This window comes from Uloborus diversus, chromosome 7 (genome assembly GCF_026930045.1).
Source record: "Uloborus diversus isolate 005 chromosome 7, Udiv.v.3.1, whole genome shotgun sequence".
Classification (NCBI taxonomy): domain Eukaryota; kingdom Metazoa; phylum Arthropoda; class Arachnida; order Araneae; family Uloboridae; genus Uloborus; species Uloborus diversus.
In genome coordinates this window covers 166,724,121-166,747,033 of record NC_072737.1, presented here as the reverse complement: position 1 = coordinate 166,747,033, position 22,913 = coordinate 166,724,121, and the positions used below count along the sequence as shown (strand labels likewise).

The 22,913-nt window shown below is 32.0% G+C and overlaps 1 protein-coding gene across 1 annotated transcript in view; it reads right to left on the bottom strand.

Moving 5' to 3' along the window:
- The window catches only part of LOC129226593 (voltage-dependent anion-selective channel protein 2-like), a 34,968-nt gene extending 13,531 nt beyond the window's left edge, over positions 1 to 21,437 (bottom strand). The window contains exons 1-5 of the mRNA XM_054861217.1: positions 21,323 to 21,437; positions 18,143 to 18,236; positions 10,445 to 10,579; positions 6,805 to 6,925; positions 1,020 to 1,130 (exon numbers count right to left, since the gene is read on the bottom strand). Coding sequence (XP_054717192.1) covers positions 1,020 to 1,130; positions 6,805 to 6,925; positions 10,445 to 10,579; positions 18,143 to 18,206 — 431 coding nt within the window. The 5' untranslated portion in view covers positions 18,207 to 18,236; positions 21,323 to 21,437. The remainder of the gene's footprint in view (positions 1 to 1,019; positions 1,131 to 6,804; positions 6,926 to 10,444; positions 10,580 to 18,142; positions 18,237 to 21,322) is intronic.
- Positions 21,438 to 22,913: the final 1,476 nt, after the last annotated feature.

Genomic DNA, 22,913 nt, shown 5'->3' with positions numbered 1-22,913 from the left:
TTTCTAAACAGCATCCCATAAACAACATGGATAGTGCTGCTTTCTTTCTTGCTCACTCTTTTTAAGAAAGTAAATTAATAATATTATTTTTTTTTAACAGCATCACTTGTAAACTTGATTCTTACACTGTACTATCGCCTGAAGAAATTTTTAGTTTTCTTATTGTTTTTTTTTTTCTTTTTTCACTTTATTTTTAAAACTCATAATACATCTATTTCTAATGAAATAGTATCAAAGAGTGATTGATATTGTTGGTAAATCACACCCAAAAAAGGTAAATAAAGAAATAAAACAAATATTAAATATTGAGAGAATACAAAAAACAAAGTAAGAAAGGTAAAGTAATAAAGGGTGTCCCAAAATTAACGCAAAATTTGAATTTGCCGCCATTTTCGCAATAAATGATTGGCAACCCTGAAAAAAGAACAATTTGACAGCTGAGAGTTTAGGGTAATCAAAAATGGAGCGTTATACGATACAATAACGCGCTTTCATTATTGAACAATTGTTAAAAAAATAATGAAAGTTGAGGCTGGTCTAGCAGTTACTGTTATTGGCGCTCGGTATCGCAACATAGTAATGCACGGGTGGTTGTGGGCTTGTTGACATAGACCTTTGAATTCAAAAAACCCCATAAGAAGAAATTTAATAATGTTAAATCACACGATCTAGGGTGCCAATTCTGATGACCGAAATGAGAGAGTACGCGACCAGGAAATGCCTTATGCAGCCATTGAAATGTTTCACTCTCTCTAGCTGTATGGTACAATAACACCCCATTTTTACTAACCCTAAACTCTCAACTGTCAAATTGCTCTTTTTTCATGGCTGCCAACAATTTATGGAAAAAATGGTGGCAAATTCAAATCTTGCGTTAATTTTGGGACACCCTTTACATACAAAAATATTTACTTTTTGGTGCATGAAATAATATATATTTCGCATAGTGCAATTCAATTTTAATAAAGTGGGATGTCTTAAAGAAAAAAGTCTTCCAAGACTATCTTAAGAATACAAACCTTAAAACAGCAGCACTGTGGATAATAGGTCCTTTAGGATCAATATCAACATCAGTGTTTAGATGAATATATTGCGACTTATATGCACTCTTCAATATAGCACTTTTCTTTCTGCAAAAGAAAAGAAAAAATTCAATTTAATACATGTAATTTTCATACACAAAACTGCACAAATGAACAAAACATATTTAAAAAAAATAAATAAATAAGTAAAAATTAAAATCGAAAACATACAACTTTCCGTGTAATTGTTTTAAAAACAGAAATACAATAAAAAACTAAACAAACATTAAATTTTTGGTGCTTTCTTTGCTAAAATCAAAAATTACACATTCAAATAATCAAAGAGAGTTGTTTCAGCTTAACATGCCTTTTTCAGTGCAAAAGAAGTGAGCTTATGGATAAAAAGACATCCAACATAAGCCTTTATACTTATCCATTTTTGTGCGCAATTGGAGTCGAGGGACCACAAATTCCTATTTTAACTTCTTGGAAAGAACTGTATACTGCAGTTCTCAAAAGGTGGAAGCAAACACAGACCTCAACTTTGAAGCTTCAACACCAAATAACTTCCATTTTAATTAACTCAAAAATTTTTGAGTTAAATTATAATACTGTATAGAGACAAGAATTGACATAAATTATGGAAAAAATGCTCTTCAAATACTCTTTTAAAAATATTTTCTTTGCTAAAAGGCACAATTTTAGACATTCAAAACATTAACTGAGCAAATGTACGATCAAATATAAATTTTTTTGTTTCCAAACGTTTCAAAAAAATTAAGGGTATGAATCTCAAACTGAATAACTTTATTTTAATATTTTCCACAAATTACAAAAGTAAAAAACATATTATTTATTTTTTAAACGATTTTGGAAAAAAGGAAGTTGGAAGTCTGATGTATGTCCAAAAGTTATAATCTAGAGAATGCTATTGTTTGAGAACTAAATATATGATTTATATGTTTTAAAGGCATTTTTTGATCCTCAAAATCAATTTTTAATTATTTTAAAGTGTTTTCATATGTTTTTATGCAGTATCTTTGAAGCAAAATCATTTTTCTTGAACCTATATGTGAGATGTCCAAATTGAGTTACAATCTAGACGTGAATATTTCTGTCCATTTATTATTATAAATGACCTTCCGTCTTGTAACTGTAATAAAAAAGGCTATTCTAATCTTAATTCCTTTAATCCATTGGTATTTAGCACAATTCATACGTTATGCACTGAACATTACATAAATAACAGTAAAAACACAAGTTTGGATCACAACGAAGACATTTAAGTAAACAAAACAGCGGCAGCTCATAACTGTGCAACATTTCGAACAAGATCAGTTACTTTGATGATATTTTGGATAAATTTTTTCAAATTACGATAACAAATCAAAATCTAAACAGCAGTTATTTAATAAATAATTCTTTAATGTACAAATATTTAGATTATTTCTCTCTTTGCACAAAAATTGCCAAGCAAACCCCGATTGGCGACAACTCACAGCGTACAATAAGCAAAGGGTTACCAGCGGGGAATTCTGGTTTTCGCCAACAGCGTCCGTTTTGGTGACTTTATCACCTGCGCTGGCAAAATGAATGAGGTTTTTTTTTCGGATTCTACGAAACCATAAAATTTTTTTATTATTTAAAGACCAGTAAATGAAATCATTCAAGTACTTCATAAAATCCACTATTTTTCATTGCAGAATTTAAAAATAGATAAAATTTTCATTGGAAAAGTTCAAAAACTGTGAAACTTACATTAGGATGATGTCCGAAATCTGTTACCTACTGACAACTATGTCCAAAATCTGTTACCTACAGACTGATCATTAAATTTGCTATTTATTAATTTTTATCAGGGTTCGTACTCAGTTTCAGAAATAAAATGAAGGAGTTTTGGAGGAGTTTTGAAAGAGTAAAATAAGATTTTGAAGGAGTACTAATGGGCTGTCCTTAAATGATGTCGCACTTTTTTTTCAACATGTTTGACCCCCTTCTCCTTTGTCACAAAGTGTAACACTTTATCTTACTCCTACTCTTGTCACATACTATATTTTTTAAAAACACATTGTTATAACAACAGGGTGATGTTACTTTTCGTCACCCTCTCTCTCTTCCCCTTGTCACATTTTCATGAACCCGTCTCCCCCTCAAGGCAAGACATCACTTGTGGATGATTCATTTTACAATATCATAACTGTACTTTGCTAAACAATTGTTTTTTTAACACAATCACTTAACATAGTACATCTGCTTATGTATTTTTAAGTATTTTAATAATAATTAGACAAAATGACTTTTGCAGCTGAGAGTGGGGTGGAGGGAAAAGCAATAATCATAAAACTTGAAAAAATAGCCAAGCACAATCTAAGCATGTTTTAATTCACTTAGTCTTCTAATAAAACTTTCACCTTCAACATTTATGACTTAACTATGATCAATTTGTAAATCACATTTTTATGAAAACAAAAAAAAAAAAAACAAATTACTACATTAAAATCGCCCTTTTCGCTCGTGACAAAGTTAAGTTGTCAATCGAAGTATTTCAAGCTACTGTCAATAGAGGAAGACTATGTAGTCTTAAACTAAGAAAGAAGGAGCTTTGAAGGAGTTCAAACTCAAATGAAGGAGTTTGAAGGGCCCTTCAAAAAAATTTCCTAAATGAAGGAGTATTGGAGGAGTTTTGAAGGAGCGTACGAACCCTGTTTATAAATACCCGCTGTTTTTTTATGTTTGTATATGATGTTTTAGGTGTACATCTATGCAATAAAAACAAAATTGATGTCAAATTTCAAAATTTTAAAAATTGCTCAGAATTAACTTTTTTGTTCCCACCTTTTGAGAACTACCCTATAGCTGCACCTTGTGCTGTGGCATGGCAATGTCTCACACAGAAAGTTTTTTTTTTCCCTCTTAGGCAATAACGACATGGGATACCTGGTCAAAAGGCAACTGGAAGTCTAAGCCAGAAGAGGGGGATGGGAATGTGTAATAAAAACAGAGCACAAAAGTCTATTATGTACACATAATAAAAACAAGAAAATTTAAAACAAAGCAAAAATTATAAAAAACAATTTCAAGAAAATTTCTCACTAACTGCAACTAAAAAAGTACACAGGCCAACAAAAAAATTTTTTTTCTTTGGTGCCCAGAGTTTGAGAATTGATTTTAGATATGTTTGGGGCTCTAAATCGAAATATGAAATTAGTTTTTCTCTAGCAGCTCTACTTTTTTCGATAAGTGCTGCTGTTTTACTCAAAATGTGCAGTTTTAGCTCCATTTTGTGCACTTCTAAAGCAAATGTAGGCTTCTTAAACAAGGATTGCTTCTGGCATATTTACCCTATTGTCAGCCTGCAGTCTAGTAACTTAAAGGAAAATTCACCAGATGCAGTAAAAGTTAGACAAGTTTAGTAATAACGCTTCAACAAGTTAAGGTCTATTTGTAAGTTCTTGGTTTGCATATATTCGCTTTGCGCGATGTGTGATGAGCTGGATCTTTGTACACAGTATTTTTCAGGGCCTGATTAATATAGCAGGTGACCCGAATTAAACATTTTTTGTGGGGTCCTCTGAAGTCAAACCGTATAAACATAAACATTAATGTGGAACCACCATTTCAGGGATGTTGAGGTGTTTTACCACTCGTTCAAAATATTTGTTGGGAGGCTAAGTATCCCACACTTAAGTACACGTAAAAAAGGTAAATAAATAAAGGAGAAAACTTAAGAAAATGAAAAACAATTAAGGTAAGGTTTTCTTAAGTAAGACTACGACAATTTTACTCATTTTGAGGCTCTTAAAAATTAGGGGCCCATATCCAAGAGCCCAATTGGACTGTTTGGTAATCAATCTCTTATTATTTGTACAATATAATAGGAATAAAAAATCCTTGTTTTATGTTTTATTTGATCTATAGATGTAACTTCAACCTTTTTTATGTGTATTTAAATGTTATATCTTAGAAATTTGATCTTCTGGGCAAAAACCGATGTCATATTTGAACTCAGGGTACCAAATTCATACGAAATCAGTTCCAAAAACAAAGCACCAAAATCACTGTTGCCCTGTGTTATAAATAACTAAGAAACTTTAACTCCTGTTATAAGATATTGAAGTATCTCAAAAATTTCAATTTTTCAGTAAGTAGAATTTTTTTATTACTTTAAAAAATCAATTTCACATTAGTTTTCAAACCACTATATACTTTCATTTAAAGGGACAGAGGCACTGCATTTGGGGAGATTAACTAATTTTTATTTACATGGACAATTCATGAATAAAAAATAAAATACTTTTGCAATATATTATTATGAGAAACTTATTGAAAAATCAAGCAAGAAAGAATGAACAGCTGCAATACAGTTTACAAAATTGAATTGATCTCAATCAGAGAAGCAACTGCATGCTCAAACTGTTTCCAGGGTGTTCAATCATATACATTGTCACACATAGTAGTTCAACTCATGGGTCTCCATGCGCCTTTACCAGGCACATCAATTTGGGGGCAATTAAGGGGGCAATTGTCCCCACCCCTAGCTTTGAGAAATTAATGCATTTATGAGTGGTGTAATTTTTGATACTGTTGAGCTCACTTAATGGCACAGCTGATTCGCCACAAAAAAATTAAAGGTAGCAAATGAAGAAGATATTTTTTACGTAGATATGGACTAAATTTACATAGCAAATTTACGTAGTAAATTTAGTCACAAAGAATGGAGCATAACTCTATTTGAAATACACCACCAGCTCAGTCATTTCTCCAGCAGAGGACTGCAGTTTCGTGCTTATTAGCACTCATAGGAAAGTGACTGTGCTGGAGATGGAAAACCTCTTAAGGAAGCCAAGAGTGCCAAACAAACTGGTAGCTAATACAGAATTAGCACTGACCAGACGAGTGACCGAAGCAATGGTTCGGTTCAACTCGAATTTTGAAGGCAAGGCAGGTATATTCAGTAAGTTACCGCCCTATAGCCAGGGCTAAGGCAGAAATACGTGAAACTGACTGAACCGAACCATTGCTTCGGTCACTCGTCTGGTCAGTGCTAATTCTGTATTAGCTACCAGTTTGTTTGGCACTCTTGCCTTCTTTAAGAGGTTTTCCATCTCCAGCTCAGTCACTTTCCTATGCCGGGCTGATGAGTGCTAATAAGCACGAACTGCAGTCCTCGGCTGGAGAAATGACTGAGCTGGCGGTGTATTTCACGTATTTCTGCCTTAGCCCTGGCTATAGGGCGGTAACTTACTGAATATAATTCTATTTGTTCAAGCATTTTGAATGAACTTTTCTGTATTCAATGTACTTGTTTTTTATTTATAAATAATAATTATTATACTAAGTATTTACTGGTAATAAGTTAATAAACTCCTTAAAAAACGACATATACATACCCCCCCCCCCTTTCTATCAATTTTTCTGGATCTACCATTTCTGGTTTGCAAGCAATATTGGATTCTCAAGAAACTGCACTAAATTTTAATCAGAAACATACATTTTGGTAAGTTTCAGTGATAATTCTTTTATTTTAAAACAGTGAACATTACAATTAGGTAAGTATTTCCCTTCTATATTACTAGTGTGTAAGTACGTCTCTCCTGCCTTTTCAACTCATTAATTTTACAAAAAATGCATCAACAGTACATAAAAAAAAAATCACACGGAATAATTTTATTTAAATTCCCGACTTTCAACTTGACTGTACAAACATTTTGTCAAATTTCGTAACAAAAACTTATAAATAAATAACAAAAGGAACATGATGTAAAATTATAAGTTCACTTACCCAGTCTGAGGAACAAATGTTGTATCAAGAACAAGTTTTGCACCTTTTAAGAATTTATCTTCCAGTGCTGCTTCAGTTGTAAGAACATTATCGGTAGTCCATTTTTCTTTCAAGCACAAACCTTGAACATAAATTTAAAAATTTTAATTGATTTGAATAACTCAAGCCCACGTAATAAAAACAATAATGGCACATAGAGAGGAGTCTTTTCTGCATACATGAACTAACACTACTGATAAATTTTCTTTTCAAATTTTCAAAACTGCATAGAATAGAAAATTATAACAAAACTATGCAGTTAACCCTGATTTATAGCGATTGATCCACGGCGATAAATGAATGTCCGCAAAGTAGGATTATTTATTTAAAAATCAAGTTTCATAATTAGAGAGTAGAAAACTTGTTTACAATCTTTCACTATTAGTCATTTGCATGTAGTACACAAGAAATGAAAAAATATGACGTTTATTATACATTAGTTATTGTTGTGCATTTAAGCAGGGCCGGATTTAGGGGAGGGCAGGCGGGCCTACTGCCCCTGGGCCTCCACAACAAAATTTTTACAAAATATTCTAACTTTCACGGGTCAAAAAAAAATCGAAAATACCGGATGTATACATATACTAGAGGACCCGACAGACGTTGTGCTGTTCAAATTTCGTAAATTGAAAATATGAAAAACTTCAATAAACTATCAAGTGTTTGAACCGTTTTGTTGAAAAAAATAAGTAAATAGAAAATGTTTTAAGCTGCTTGGTGTCAGAATACGTATATTTATTACAACTTGATTTATTTAGTGCCCACTGAGGAGTTGCTTCATCAACTATTTTTTTGCGCGTACTTGAAAGATTTTCATAGATTGTATGGTTTGTGAATTCAGTCATACCCAAAAGATAAAAATCATCCCCTGATATTAAGTAAAAAAAAAACTAACTACCCATGTAGAAAAAACGGGAAATCCCGCTGCAACGTCCATCATATGAAAAAGAATAAAACAATCGAATGGATATCGTTTAAAAAAATGATAAAGATAAAAACAGTGCCCTGAATAAGCGAAAATCACTCCCGCCCCCTCCTGATGTAAAATAAAAACGTTCGTCAACAAAAATGACTAAACATTCTTTAAAAGCCAAAAACAATTCTTTGCAACTTAAAATATGTCACCAAATGAACAAAAAAATACAATGAATTACATTAACAGTAGTAAACAAATAATTATGCAACTCTATTGCTATGGTCAATGTCGGCAAGCCACTACGTTCCTGTAATCCAGCCGATCGGTCTTCAACCGATTAGGGGTCCCATCTTTTGAACGAAAACTTCATATATTTGCCTAATTTGTTATTTCCACCAAAGATTAAAATCTTCCACTGCACTGATCTTGTGTGTACAGAACTACCCTGTTGTAATTTATCTGGGCGAAAATAAAATTTGTTTCGTCTTCAAATTCCACCATTTTTTCCTTTAATAATGTACTTAATAGTTTGATAGTCCTTAAAGTATTCTTGCCATTGGTGCCAAAACTCAGATGGATTTGAACCGAGAAACAAATGTTGTTATGTACGATACTATCCGATCATCTGGTTAGGATAACCTAAAGCACCGATCCGGTCACATGGTTTAATTACGACGAAAAATGCGCGTTTTGCATGAACCTAGTAAAAGAAACCCGATTTCTTAAAATACTTTACTTCAAAGTATATCACGGGACCTTTTCAAGAAATGAAAAAAAAAGGGCTTCACTCTCTTTCTCTCTACGTTTTATCTATTCTCAATTGACATATCACAGTAGGAAATTTCATTACAAAAAGCAGAGCTGGCTTTCTTATTGTCCTTTGGCAACGGGTTAAATATTTATTTCAATTCTCGCTCAACAATAGGTTAAAATAAATATTAATCATCTGGGAGATATAACCATCCAATGTTTAAATTAATTAATTAACAAAAACATTTCGATTAGATCCATCGCGCTTCAAAACCATGCTCGCCACAACTTAATTACACACAAAAAATTTGATCAAAATCGGTCCAGCCGTTTAAAAGCTTTATGGTGACAAACGTCCGCACAGAAGATTTTTATATATTAAGATATCAAAATATTCGGATATATATCAAAGTATCAGATATTTTTGAAAATATGATGATCTTTTCGAACACTGATTAGGGTCCTCCACTCCTTCGTTGCCCCGGGGCCACCACACTTCCAAATCCGGCCCTGCATTTAAGTACAAACACAACTCTTTATACACTACCACCGATCTATGAAAAACTTGCTCGATGATGAAATAAGTGCAAATAAGTGACAGCATATCCCTTGGCTATGTCTATACATTATTTCCCTTTCCATGTTGAGGGTAATGCTTGCTATTTGAAAAGCAAGTTGTTGAACACCATTTAAAAAGAAATTTATCTCATTTACAATAATAGAGCGACAGACACTCCCAATAACTTTAACGGTTAAAAGTAGACAGGAACTTCCCACACTTTTTCACCCCCCCCCAACTGACTTCTACTATATAGCTCCTACAAAGAACTTTCCTCATTTAAAAGCAAAATACTGTTTCTCTTTTGATGAGACCATTAGAAAAGGGCAATGAATGTATTTGAAAAAATCAAGACAGAGTGAAGCCAGAGTCAGATAAAAGTATAAAGTATCTGCGCACGAAACTCAAAAGTATCTGCAAGCTAATCATTGTCTATCACATACAAAAAAAAAAAAAAAAAAACAGGGAGGTGGGGAGTGTCCGAATTCCAAAAAAAAAAAAAAATAATAGTCATAAGAAATAAATACTTGCAGGTACATGCTAAGGAACTAATTTTCATGCCAATTATGTGAGCCTATGGATGCAAAGACCTAAGCTAAATTTCAAAATTTTAAAACTAAGCTTCTTTTAGCAGTCTATATTATCTAGCTATGAATACTACGTTTTACATTAGCAATGTTAATTTTAAACAAATTAGAAGTAAAGAAGGAGAACCTGAATGATTGTCCCAAGATGCGCGTGCTCGCAACGAATGTATCCACCTTACGCGCTTACGTATATACTATCTATTTATAACTTTTACAAATTAATTAAAAATATCAGTTTAAAACAAATTAGAAATAAGTAGTAAGAATTTAAACGATTATCGCGAGGTGCGCGAGCACGCAGCGAATACATCCACCGAACGAGCGGGTGTGCTATGTACATCTTGTACTAATTTTTATAATCTAAATAAATAATATCAATATTAATTTAAAATGAATTAGAAGTAAAGATATTGCCTTTACTTCTTTTTCGTTTCAAATTTATCTTCAATTGATCTAATCTTTATCTTTTATTTAAGAACTTTTACGATTATCGGACGACATGCAACTCCACGGCGAATGTATCCGCACGTCAACGGATGTATCCGCGCACGGTGTGCGTCTACATTATCTAGCTCTGAGTGAAGCCTCGAAAGTCGAAGTAGCGAGGGAGACTAAATGCTGAAAGTGATGAACAAAAAATTGAAAGTAATTTAAAAGTATGCATTAAAATGATTTAATTTTTTAAAAATACATTTATAAAAGGTTGAGTTTAATTTTGAGTGAAATATTTTTCCTACTGGGATAATACCAAAAAACTAACATTAAAGAGAGTTATCAAAAAGTAAATACCATATTCTGGAATCTTATACTTTGACTCAAGCGATGATGATACTTTTCCAGTGTCGGTATTTGAAGAACCACTAACATCAAATTCCACACCAGAACTTGTTTTTGTTTGTAGACTAAGTTTCACCAAACTGAAATCTATACAAAATATAAATAAACAATTATAACATAAAAAATATATAAATATATAATATACATACAAAAGAATTATATATATATATATATATATATATATATATATATATATATATATATATATATATATATATATATATACACACATGTATGTGTGGTGGTAAACAAAAAAGGAAAAAAAAATGAAAACAGGGGAAATTAAAAAAAGTCAATTACAAAGAAACAGCTGCTTTGAAATCTATCTCTACAACAATGGAAATCTCAAAGCAACAAAGCTACATTGAATGGATTGTTAGGCTAAAGCACTGAAAAGATCAAAGAATGTTAACTTTGAACAGGCAGCCAAAATTTCGAAAAAAAAGAAACATAAGGAAAGTTAGGAATATATCTAATGTCTAGTGTAAAAGAAAATCCCAACAAAAACATAAATGTGAAAAAAGAGCCAAGTTCTACAGAAACAACATTTGGGCAGCTTGGAGCATTCGAATTCGCCAATAAAAGAGGTGAAATCTAACGGGATCCGAGTTCAGAAACTGTTTCTTTAATCATAGCCTTGAGAATGTATGAAATGTCCTCCAAATTTATTTAAAAAGCAATTTGTTGGTACCTTTGATACCTACTATCTAACTGTGCAAGTTTTAATTGCCAATAAATTATGTTCAAAAAATTCGACTCTGTCAATTATAAATGAACTTGCCAAGTTAGAAAGCAGGTCAAACGTTATGCAGCAAATAATCCTGAAGTAAATCAAGCAGCCGTCAAATGTTATGCAGCAAAAAATCCGGAGATTCATCAAGAAGTTGTCAAACGTTATACGACGAGCAATCCTAGGGTTCATCAAGCAGCAGTAAAACACTATGAAAAAAATAATCCAGAATTAAATAAAATGGCCGTTAAAAATTATCAGGCAAAGGAAAAAGTTATCATTTGTTGGTGAAAACGACGTGCTTGGTTGACTTTAAGGTTATTTGCTGCATAACGTTTGACGGTTGCTTGATTTACTTCAGGGTGTTTTTTTGGGTATCGGAGATTTGCTTCGGGGTGTTTTTTTGGGTATCGGAGATTTGTTTCGCGTAGTTGCTCCTCTCAGGTCTTGTCTGATGTTTTTGGGCGACCTAATTTACGTTTCTGTGGCTGTCCTTTATGTGGTATGTTTGCATTCAGTAGTGTTGACTTGACAGCAGGAAAATTTGGGCTATTTTCATTGCCTTCCTTTAATGGTAAGCAAATATCGTAATGTCCTGATGACAAACTGCCAGTAAACAATAACCGCCCAAATTTCACTCAAAATTCGGCCTTAATTTCCATTCTGCTCACCCCTGAATTAATGTTGAGTTTTTTTTTTTTTTTCCAGCCCGACCACACGTGCCGAAGAACACATAAAAACCCGAGTTAATTACAACGACTTTTTTCGTGACGTCCGTATGTATGTTGCATAACTCATGAACGGTATGTCCTAAAAAGTTAAAATTTAGTACGTAGACTCTTAGTGGGCGGGTCATTCCACGTCAAATCAACCACAAAAATGGGATTTTAACACCCACCGTCTCGGAATTTGATAAAACTTGGTATACTTCATCCCTTTATGGTTACAAGCAACCCCCTAATTTTTTTTCTTTCAATTTGTTTTAATTTGATAGCCTTTTGAAATCTGGCGATTTTGCATTTTTTATCATTTTTTAGACACTCAAACTGAGAAGATGTTGTTTATTAAAAAAATTGTTTCTTGGTAACTAATGCTATAATCTTTTTGAAAATTTTTGCACACAATGTAAAGACTTTGAACATGTTGATACAAAATATCTTAATTGTTTTAGTTTATATGAGAAATTTTTAAAAAATTAGGAAAGTGAAAATTTTAATTTTTTTTTTGTTAAAAAAAGGTGCTGACATAATTCTGAATTTCAACAAGAGGGTCAGCTTTAAAAATCATAATTTTTTTAAAAAACGATCATGAATATGTGTTCTAACTTATCCAATGAAAAACATTAGGGGACTTTGAGGGATTCTGCCCCCCCCCCCTTAATCTGAAAAAAAAAGCAGGAAACATCATACAGACAATCTCTTCCATATTCTTAGAAACAGAATTGTCAGCAATTACGATAAAAATTCAAATATACAGTGTGTTGAACATTGAACTCAAATGTTAAAAAAATCTAAGCTTCTTTTTCATTTGAAATAACTTAAAATATGGGGTAGTTCTACCTCAAATCTACCGTAAAAATGGGATTTTAACACGTACCATCTCAGATTTTGATGAAACTTGGTATACTTCCTTATTTTGTGGTAAAAAGCAGCCCCTTGTTTTTTTTTCTTTCAATCTCAATGTATTTTGATATTACAGACTTATCAAATTTTTTGATTTTGCATTTTTAAGACATTCAAACTGAACTGTTGTTTAATAGGAAAAAATTGTTTCTTAGCAACTAATAAATTTACCTTTTTGGAAATTTTCATAAAAAATGCTAAGATTTTGAATATTTTTATTAAAAATATTATAATAATCTTGCTTTATACTAAGAATTTTTAAAAAATTGGAAAAAGAAAAATTTTGATTTTTTTTCGGTGAAAAAAGCCATTGTCAAATTTTTAACATCAGGGTCAGTTTTAAAAATCATGTTTAACAATGAAAAATGATCATGAGTATGTGTCCTAACTTCCCCTATGAAAAAAGTTATGAGTCTTTTAGGGATTCTGCCCCTCCCCCCCCTTCAGAAAAAACGAAAGCATCATAGAGAAAAGCTCTTCTATGTCTTTGAAAACAGAGTTCCCAACAATTACTTTAAAAAAATTAAATATAAAGTGTGTTTAATATTGAAGTCAGACATATAAATTTAATATTCAAGCTTTTTTTTTAAATTTGAAATAATTAAAAACTGTTTAAAACATAGACATTCTGAAAATAAGATATCATGAAATTTAAAAGCTACAGACAACAATATCTGCATACAAATTACTGCATTTTAGTTAAGACAAAGGAAAACAAAAATTAAGTCTTAACATCAATTCATAATCATGCAGTTTCTAGCACTTTCAGGATCCCCCCCCCCTCCCACCGCCACCCTTATCAGGGGCCTGGCCAGAGGATAATTGGGTCTGTTAACGGACCCTTCACAAAAATCCCATCAACCAAAACGGACCTTTCACAAAATCCCGATCAAACAAAACGGACCTTTCACAAAATCCCGATCAAACAAAACGGACCCCTCACAAAATTCTGATAAACAAAATCGGATCTGTCACAAATTGTTTATTGAAAGAGCAAATCTGAAAGCAAAATAACGCATATTTCAATTTTTGGAACCTTTTTTTAAGTCAAATTAGAGGAATCAGCTTATACAAAATCGGCTAATTTTGAAAAAAAAAAAAAAAAAAATCGGCACTCTTGCCATGCTCCTGCAAGCGATAAATATTTACTACTGCCAAATAAATATAATGGTTGTTTGTTTTATCACAGCTAATTAGGGGCGGTGTTGTAAACTTTTCTGAAAAGGCATTGGTAAGGACTTTTCTCCGTTCATGATTTAATAAACAATAATAATATATATCTGCGAAATGAACTTAGAACTGCAAAGGAATAGTAAGGATGAGGAAAAAATATGATTGCTTCAGATATGGTTACCAACTTCGAAATTATCACCACTTAGCGTCTGGCGTTGAACCTTTATAATGACTTGATTAGAAAATATTCTCATCATTTTGCCAGCTTGTCAATATTTGCGTTTTTACGGTGCGGTGCGATGTTTAATTGTTATTTTGGGAGAAAATTATATGGGTTTTGATTTTTCGATGCTAACAAGGGTGATTAACTTTAAATAAACTCTTTTAATTACCGTTTTTTTTTCTTTAGATGTCTACATTTTGAAAAATGCAATCTTAACATCCGATATGAGAATCATATTTTGTTCTTTTTTCAAGCTAACTTCGCTTTATTAGGATTCAAATAAATGAAAAGTCTCTTTATTTCTGTTAGAACTCTCATTTCAAGTTTTTAAAGCAAAATTCCATTTTCTGTTATGAGTCAAAAATTAAAATGCTGAATAGATGGTTTATTTTATTTTATTTTTTGGGTCAACTGTGTCCACAGATATTAATGATATGTTTATCATAGGACTCTAAAATGCAATTTTAAAATAATTTTATCAAAAACATTTCTTTTACAAGCCGTTTTTATACTTTTGATGCCTTCACTTTGAGAATTGCGATCTCTTTGCATCCGCTATGGGAATCCGATTTTACGAAATTTTGATGATTATTACGCTTTGTTAAGAGGTACACAATTGAAATATCTTTTTATTTTTGTTAAAATCACGGAATCTATAAGTTTTAAACGAAATTCTGTGCTTTTTAAGAGTGTCTTGGGTCAAAAAGTTGAATGCTGAACCCTATTCTGAATTTTACTTTATTTATTCATGTTTTTGTTACAATTATTTTAAGTACTGTACAGAAATATATCTAGTATAATTTAACATAATGTAGAATGGTAGATAAATATTGATACTTGAAACAGCGATGCCCCCCCCTCGCCGCCAAATATCAGAAGAAAAAAAATCCAGAATGATTTTCTCGACGTAGAAGAGGAAAACACTTAACTTTAAATTTAATTGATGCCGTTTGTGCCATCTCTAAATTCTAAAATTTTGCTTTGACAATTTTTTTTTTTGCGAAATTTTTTGATTTTCCACAAAATTAATTCATTTTTCACAAAATTATTTGATTTTTCACAAAAAACGGACCCTGTGAAAAATCCTGGACAGACCCCTGCTTATGTTTGAGAAAAATTGCTATAGTGGAACTGTTTTTTATTTTAGTGTTACTGATGTACAGCAACAAATTCATCCTTTTCATTTCTTGAAATTACAGTTAACACCCCTTAAAAGTTAATAGCCTGATTGCTTAGTAATAATATGTTCTAAATAAAGTAAATTACCTTCCCCCCTCCCTTCATAGCAAATGAGGAAATAAATTGCATCTCTCATATTCAATGGATTTTTATATATTTTTTAATGTGAATAAGAAACCAAATTAGTATTTGCAAGGGGAAAAAAACAATATTTGTCCGGATCCCCCCCCCTACATAACTTGCATCTTTTCCTCAACTGCTTTTGGGGGTGTACACTAGTGCAATGCAATTAAGTGCAATAAATAGAATAGAGAAAAGAAATTGGTATAAAATGTGCTAATTCAAACTACAACGGAACTCCATAACTCGACAAACCAAGGAAACATGAAAAAATTTCGACTTAAGTGGATGTCAACTTACTGGGGTTCCAAAATTTTAATTCCTAAAGAGTTTCTGTGTGTATCACTTTCTTACTGATGCTTAATATTCACATTATGAAAACTAATTTTAGTAAAGGAATTTTCTATTCTTTTCGTTTTCTTTCTTTGAAAAGTATATAGTAAAATCAATAATATATTTGAATATATTGTGAAGAATAAATACATAATTGTTGAAAAGAGATAAAAGTTCTTGTTAGTCATGTCTGTTAAAGATAAAAAGTCCTGCTTACACTTGTTTAGAATACAGGTATAATGGTGCCTTCTTTCTCTACAGTTTGGTATATTTTATGCTATCCTTTTAGAATTGCACTAATAGCACAGAGTGGTTGCTTACTCCCCTGGATAAAAGATAGAATTCTCTAAAAGAGATTTCCTAAAACTCTGAGAAAAGTTAATATGAAAAAATGTTGGTAGCAAAAATTGAACTAGAATAGCAATTGGGTGCAGACTGATAGGGGGTTCTCGCAAATGTGTGTCAAGTTAGATAGATTTTCAGCCATTGAATTTGGCACTGGGTCAACCCTAAGAAAAATAAATGTCCAGTTACAGGGGTTATCAGTGTGTCCAGTTACTGAAGTTTCACCGTATTTAAACAGGAATATTAAGAGTAGAATGTTTATAAATCATTTGTATAAAATAAAAAGTGGCTTTAAACAACATACCGCCCTTCAGGGGCGAATACAGAAAAATCTTTTGGAGAAGGCACGGGAAATTGAACTTTTCTGGGGTAATCTGTTTGATGAGCGGAAAACAAATCCATGTTTCAGTTTGATATTAGATTAATGAAACAAGTTAAAAGCTCTGCGAACTAGAAGTGTCTAGCTTCGAATTTGTCTTTTAGTCCGTTCTTTGCCCAGTTGGTTAGAGAAATCATAGACTGATATCAAATTTTTACTTGTATTTGGCCTAGATCTGATTACACACAACACAACAATTAGAATGACATACGTTTTTTCTAATCTTCTTAGTAGGAAAACAGACGTAATTTAGAAGGAATTTAAGAACTATGAGCTGGTATTTATAGGATTTGTAATACTTTGTATTAATTGCTTAGTTATAAATTAGAATTAGATGATTTTTTTTTTAAATTTCTATGTTGTCTTAATGCATACTAAACAATAATTTTTAGTATGCATAAATTGTTGTTGGAAAATTTCGAATTTCGCGATAACCTGTTTTTATTATCTATTATTAATTTATTTAATTAACTATTTTCAATTCAAAAAAATCTTGAGTAGTAAAATGTTTAAATTTGGGTTCAAACACCAATGTATGTCATTATTCAAATTTTCTTTGATGCTATTAGTAATTAGCTAAGATTGTAAGATTGTGATCGATTTTTTTTCTTTTATCAAAATAAGGGGGGGGGCAAGGGGGCAGAATCCCTCAAAGTCCCCTAAAGATTTTCATTTTATATGTTAGCACACATGTTACTGATCATTTAAAAAAATATATAAATTATTTTAATTTAGACCCTCATGCCAAAAAATTAAAATTTTGAAAATCATTTTTTTTTTAATTTTTAGTTTGTTAATTTTTTTTAATTGCTGAGTATAAATATAGATTTTTGATATATTTTTTTCTAAAATGCTTGAAGTCTTAATGTATGATGTGAAAATTTTCAAAAACTTTTTATCTTTAGTTGTTGAGAAGTAATTTTTTTTGCAAATAGCTGCAGTTCATTCTGAGAGAACTGTGAATGACAACTAATGCAAAATCTCAAAACTTTGAAGGGTCATAAAATAAAAACTATTTTTAATAAAGAAGAAATACTTTAGGAGGTTACTTAGGACTATGAACCATAGAAGTATACAAAGTTTCATTGAAATCTGAGATGGTGGGTGTTGGGGTGTGGTTGAACTGACATGGAATGACCCGGGCTCTAGTTGTGCACCTCCCCTTTTGGTTGCATTGCGGTGTTTCTAAAGTGGTTTTTTGGGGGAAATCATTGTTAATTTCGAAGTATACTCAAGTGGTGTTATAATTTGGCGGACACTTGGCGATAGATCGCCAGTATATCGATATGTAGTAATTTTAAGTTGCAGAACATCACAAAGTATTCAGCTTTAAGGAATATCAGTATCGGAGACAATTAGGATAAAATAGGTCTTTCCCTACAAAACCAAGTTTAAATTTACAATATATATGTATCTGTAATTCGATATATGTTCTTGTAGTTTGAATTTCTTGTCTTCAATAGTTATGACTTTTGTAAAGATTTATTAAAAAAGAGGCAATAATAAACTTTTCAGAAAGCGAAAACACAAAAATCAAGATGCTTACGGTAATTCTTGCTGAAAATATCACGTGCTTGCTTTCCTAAATCCGAAAAGCTTGGAGGAGCCATATTTTTAGTATTTTATATGAAAGTCAGGACCTAAAAGAAGAAATAATAACAATAGCATACATTAGATATTGTATGAATCTGTAAAAGTTTATTAAGGATATAACGTTAAACTATTCAAAACGTGGTACATTATAAATCCAATCAATTGGAACTGGGATTTGGATAACTAGGATTCTTGACCTTTAAGGTATGAAATATTGTGAAGAAGCTGTATTTTCAATTTAGAATTTTATGGGTCTGTCTGGGATATATGTCATAGACCAGGGGTCTGTCCAGGATTTTTAACAGGGTCCGTTTTGTAAAAAAAGAAATAATTTTGGGAAAAATGAATTAATTTTGTGAAAAAAAAATAATTTCGCCAAATATATATATATATATTATTTAAACTAATTTTAAAATTAGAATGGCCCAAATTGCATCATTTAAACTTAAATTTGAGAGTTTTCCACTTCTATGTTGAGAATATCATTCTGGGGATGTTTTTCTAGTATTTTGACGGGGGGGGGGGGGCAGCAGCACCGCTCTCTCAAGTATCAATATTTATCTACCATTTTACATTTTGTTAAATTATTCTTGAAATATTTCTGTATAGTATTTAAAATAATTGCAAAAAAAAAAAAAATAATAATAAATAAATAAATGATAATATTCGGACAATGGTTCAGCATTTAACTTTTTGACCCAAGACACTCTTAAAAAGCACAGAATTTTGTTTAAAACTTATAAATTCCAGGATTTTAACAAAAATAAAAATTTTATTTGTTTACCTCTTACAAACCGAACTAAACATCAAAAATTTGAAAAATCAGACTAACATAGCGGATGCAAAAGGGTCCCAATTTTCCAAGCGAAGGCATCTAAAGTATAAAAATGTCTTGTAAAAGAAAAATTTTTGATTAAGATATTTTAAAATTGTATTTTAGAGTCCTATGATAAATATAGTATTAATAACTGTACGTAGTAAAAATAAATAAATAAAAAATTAATTTGAATTTTGACATCTTGAATTCAAATTATGTTTTTCGCAATCACGTGTTTTTTTGCGTGTGTGCAGGCATGTGTGTGTAGGGTGGTGGGGGTATGTGTGTGAGTGTGTGTGTGTGTAGGTGTGTGTTTGTGTCTGCGTGCAGGCATGCGTGTGTGTAGGCATGCGTGTATGTATGCATGTAGGATATGGACGCAACCTAAAGACTGTTTTCACTAGAGGAGCAGCATTGTGCCGTCGGTCGATGGCAGTGCTGGCAGAGGTAGGTGGGGGGGGGGGGATAAAATCATAGCAAGACAAAAAAACAGTCAAATGAGAACAATAAGCAATCGTGATTGCTCAAAAAAAAAAAAAAAAAAACATCGATTCAGCATTTTAATTTTTGACTCATAAAAGAAAATAGAATTTTGCTTTGAAAACTTGATATGAGCGTTTTAAAAAAAAAAGAGACTTTTGATTTGTTTGCATCCCTAATAAAGCAAGCTTGAAAAAAGTACAAAATATGATTCTCATATCAGATGTTATAAGATTGCATTTTTCAAAACATAGACATCTAAAGAAAAAAAAACGTTAAGTAAAAGAGTTTATTTAAAGTTAATCATTCTTGTTAGCATCGATAAATCAAACCCATATAATTTTCTACCAAAATAACAGTTAAACATGGCACCATACCTTTAAAACGCAAATATTGACAAGCTCGTAAAACGATGAGAATATTTTCTAATCAAGTCATTATAAAGGTTTTGCTAGACACTAAGTGGCTGTGGCGATAATTTTTAAGTTGGTAACCCTATCTGAAGAGATCAAATTTTTTCTCCACCCTTACTATCCCTTTGCAGTTCTAAGTTCATTTCACTGATACATATTATTATTGTTTATATTAAAACATGAGCAGGGAGAAAAGTGCTTACCAACGAACACCTTTTTAGAAAAGTTTACAACACCGCTGCTAATTAGCTGGGATAAAACAATTATTTAAAACCAAACTTATTTTCAGCTATTAGTTTCTTTCCAAGTGACAAACAAAATCATTATATTTATTTAGCAATTATTTATCGCTTGTAGGAGCCTCACAAGAGTGCCGATTTATTTCTTTGTAAAATTAGCAGATTTTGTATAAGCTGATCCCTCCTATTTGACTTTAAAAAAAGGTTCAAAAAATTATTGGCTTTGTACACGGAAATATGCTTTATTTTGCTCTCAGGTTTGCTCTTTCAATAAACAATGTGTGAAAGAACCGTTCTTGTTTATCAGAATTTTGTGAAGGGTCCGTTTTGGTTGATCGGGATTTTGTGAAAGGTCCGTTTTGGTTGATCGGGATTTTGTGAAAGGTCCGTTTTGGTTGATCGGGATTTTGTGAAAGGTCCGTTTTGGTTGATCGGGATTTTGTGAAAGGTCCGTTTTGGTTGATCGGGATTTTGTGAAAGGTCCGTTTTGGTTGATCGGGATTTTGTGAAAGGTCCGTTTTGGTTGATCGGATTTTCGTGAAGAGTCCGTTAACGACCCGAATTTCCTCTGGCAAGACCCCTGTTAAGACATAGCAGGTTTGAAGAGGAAGGTGCTTCCAGGATTACCACTTATATTTGAGATACCATCTACGATTGAACACATGTAAATAAGTTTAATATATTACGTATTAAAACTTACGTGATTACAGTATTTCCTTTAATAAAAATGAAATCATCTTATTTCAAACAGAATTTGGTTTTGCTTTCCTTTTGGTCAAACAATTGCAACCACTAAAACTATTCGTACTTAAAAATTCACAAAAGTTCATTTTTCAACAATAAACCTCTCCAAGGATGAGATACAATGAAATTTCCCACGCTTAATACCACTCCCTATACGCTTGATCGCGAGCTTTTAAACTTGAATAAATGCTGCACATAATAAATTAACTTTATTTTGATAACGTAACTCGGAACAGTAAATAATTTCTTTGCCCATGCGTTATTTAAATACAAAAAACAAATGCATACTTCAAGACACACATTAAAAAGCATATATTCATTCATAATGTACATTAATAACAATCCCAATCGAATGAAAACAAAACATATTCAAGACTAAGCATCAAAATAATGCATTTAAGAAAAAGATATTAAAATTGCATTTTTAAGAAAAAATTCACCTTTTTGAATCCAGCAAACACGAAGAGCGCAACGGACAGCGAGGAGCCGTACTTGATAGAAATAAAAAGTAAAAATTTATCCTTCCGTCCGGTCCGGTCGCGGTCACAGCTTCACAGGATCGTAAAAAGCTCCGGAAAGACCTATCATGTGACTGGTGGATAGGGATGGAAGTTTTAGTTCGGACCCGGTCACAGTGAACGGGTCTTTCAATCGAACTAGTTCAGCTTTTAGTTCAGTAGAAAACAATCTAGTTCACTAGTTCGTTTAGTTCTTAGTTCGTTTAGTTCTTAGTTCGTTTAGTTCTTAGTTCGTTTAGTTCTTAGTTCGTTTAGTTCTTAGTTCGATTTCGTTTAGTTCTCTTTCTCTCGTTCGATTTGGCAACTAGTTCGTTCGTTTAGTTCTTAGTTCGATTTCTTTAGTTCGATTTGGCATCTAGTTCATCAGTAGTTCTTTTCCTCATCTAGTTCACTGAACTAGAAATCTAGTTCCCTGAACTAAAAGCTGACTGTTTAGTTCAGTATTGCATCTAGTTCGACCAGTTTTCCTGCGTGTCTCTCGCAGTGCATCTGCTTTTCGTTCAGTCATTCAAGATTCAATGGAGCTATTGTTTAGCAGAGGCGGGTGGGGGAAAGTTCGGGAATATTCTTGACTTTCCTTTCAATTCAATCGCGATGCACGATGGAAGTGGCGTGATTAGTGAAAACGGCGGAGTATGTGCGCCTCGTCACATGCATTGGGTGCGCTTATTTCAGAATTAAATTGACAGATTATTATTTTGTTTTTATTTTAAACTTCAAATTATTTCCATTGCACAAATGGACTTTAAAATGAAAAGAAAAAGGCTTTGTAAAGAATTTTTTTTTCCACTTTCGACAGTGCAAAAGAAATTAGGAACGACTTTTTTGTGCTTTCTAATAAAAATGTTCTGCCTTTCTTAAAACTCATATTTTTAACACGCTTTTATTAGCTTCACCTGTATGTATTTATGTATGTATCTTGTAACGGAATCTTGCAGCTCAAATTTCGCCCACTTCCTGCGATCGGATTCTTTTGAAATTTGGCACGCGACCTCACACCCGATGACAATGCAATATTCTATAATTAAATTAATTAATTAACTCTTTTAATTGTTAGTTTCCTCCAGTTTTAATCTATATTTTGGCATAAATCCAACAATGTGAAAAAGGAAAAATTTTAAAAAATACATTAAAAAATGCTCGCAAAAATTATTTTAAAATACCTACAAAAACCTTTAATTTTTCTGCATCAGACAAAATTTGTTCCAATGTTCCAAGGTAATTAGAACATGAAATATAATTGTTTTTAACTAATTTCATGCCAAAATTTAGGTAAGCCTTCAATTGGAAATTCATTGCTGATCAGATCATTGATGAACAAAACTTTTATTTGAATGCATCTCAAATTTTTAAGTATAAATATGATTTCCGCAAACATACATCAATGACTTACAGTAGGTTCCCATCGGGGTGCCCTTATCTTAACTTTAAGATATTACCTCGCACTCGTTTTATAAATAGTTTCTTCGCCTGATAATTCTCCAACATATAAGACTAAAAAACAGAAAAATAA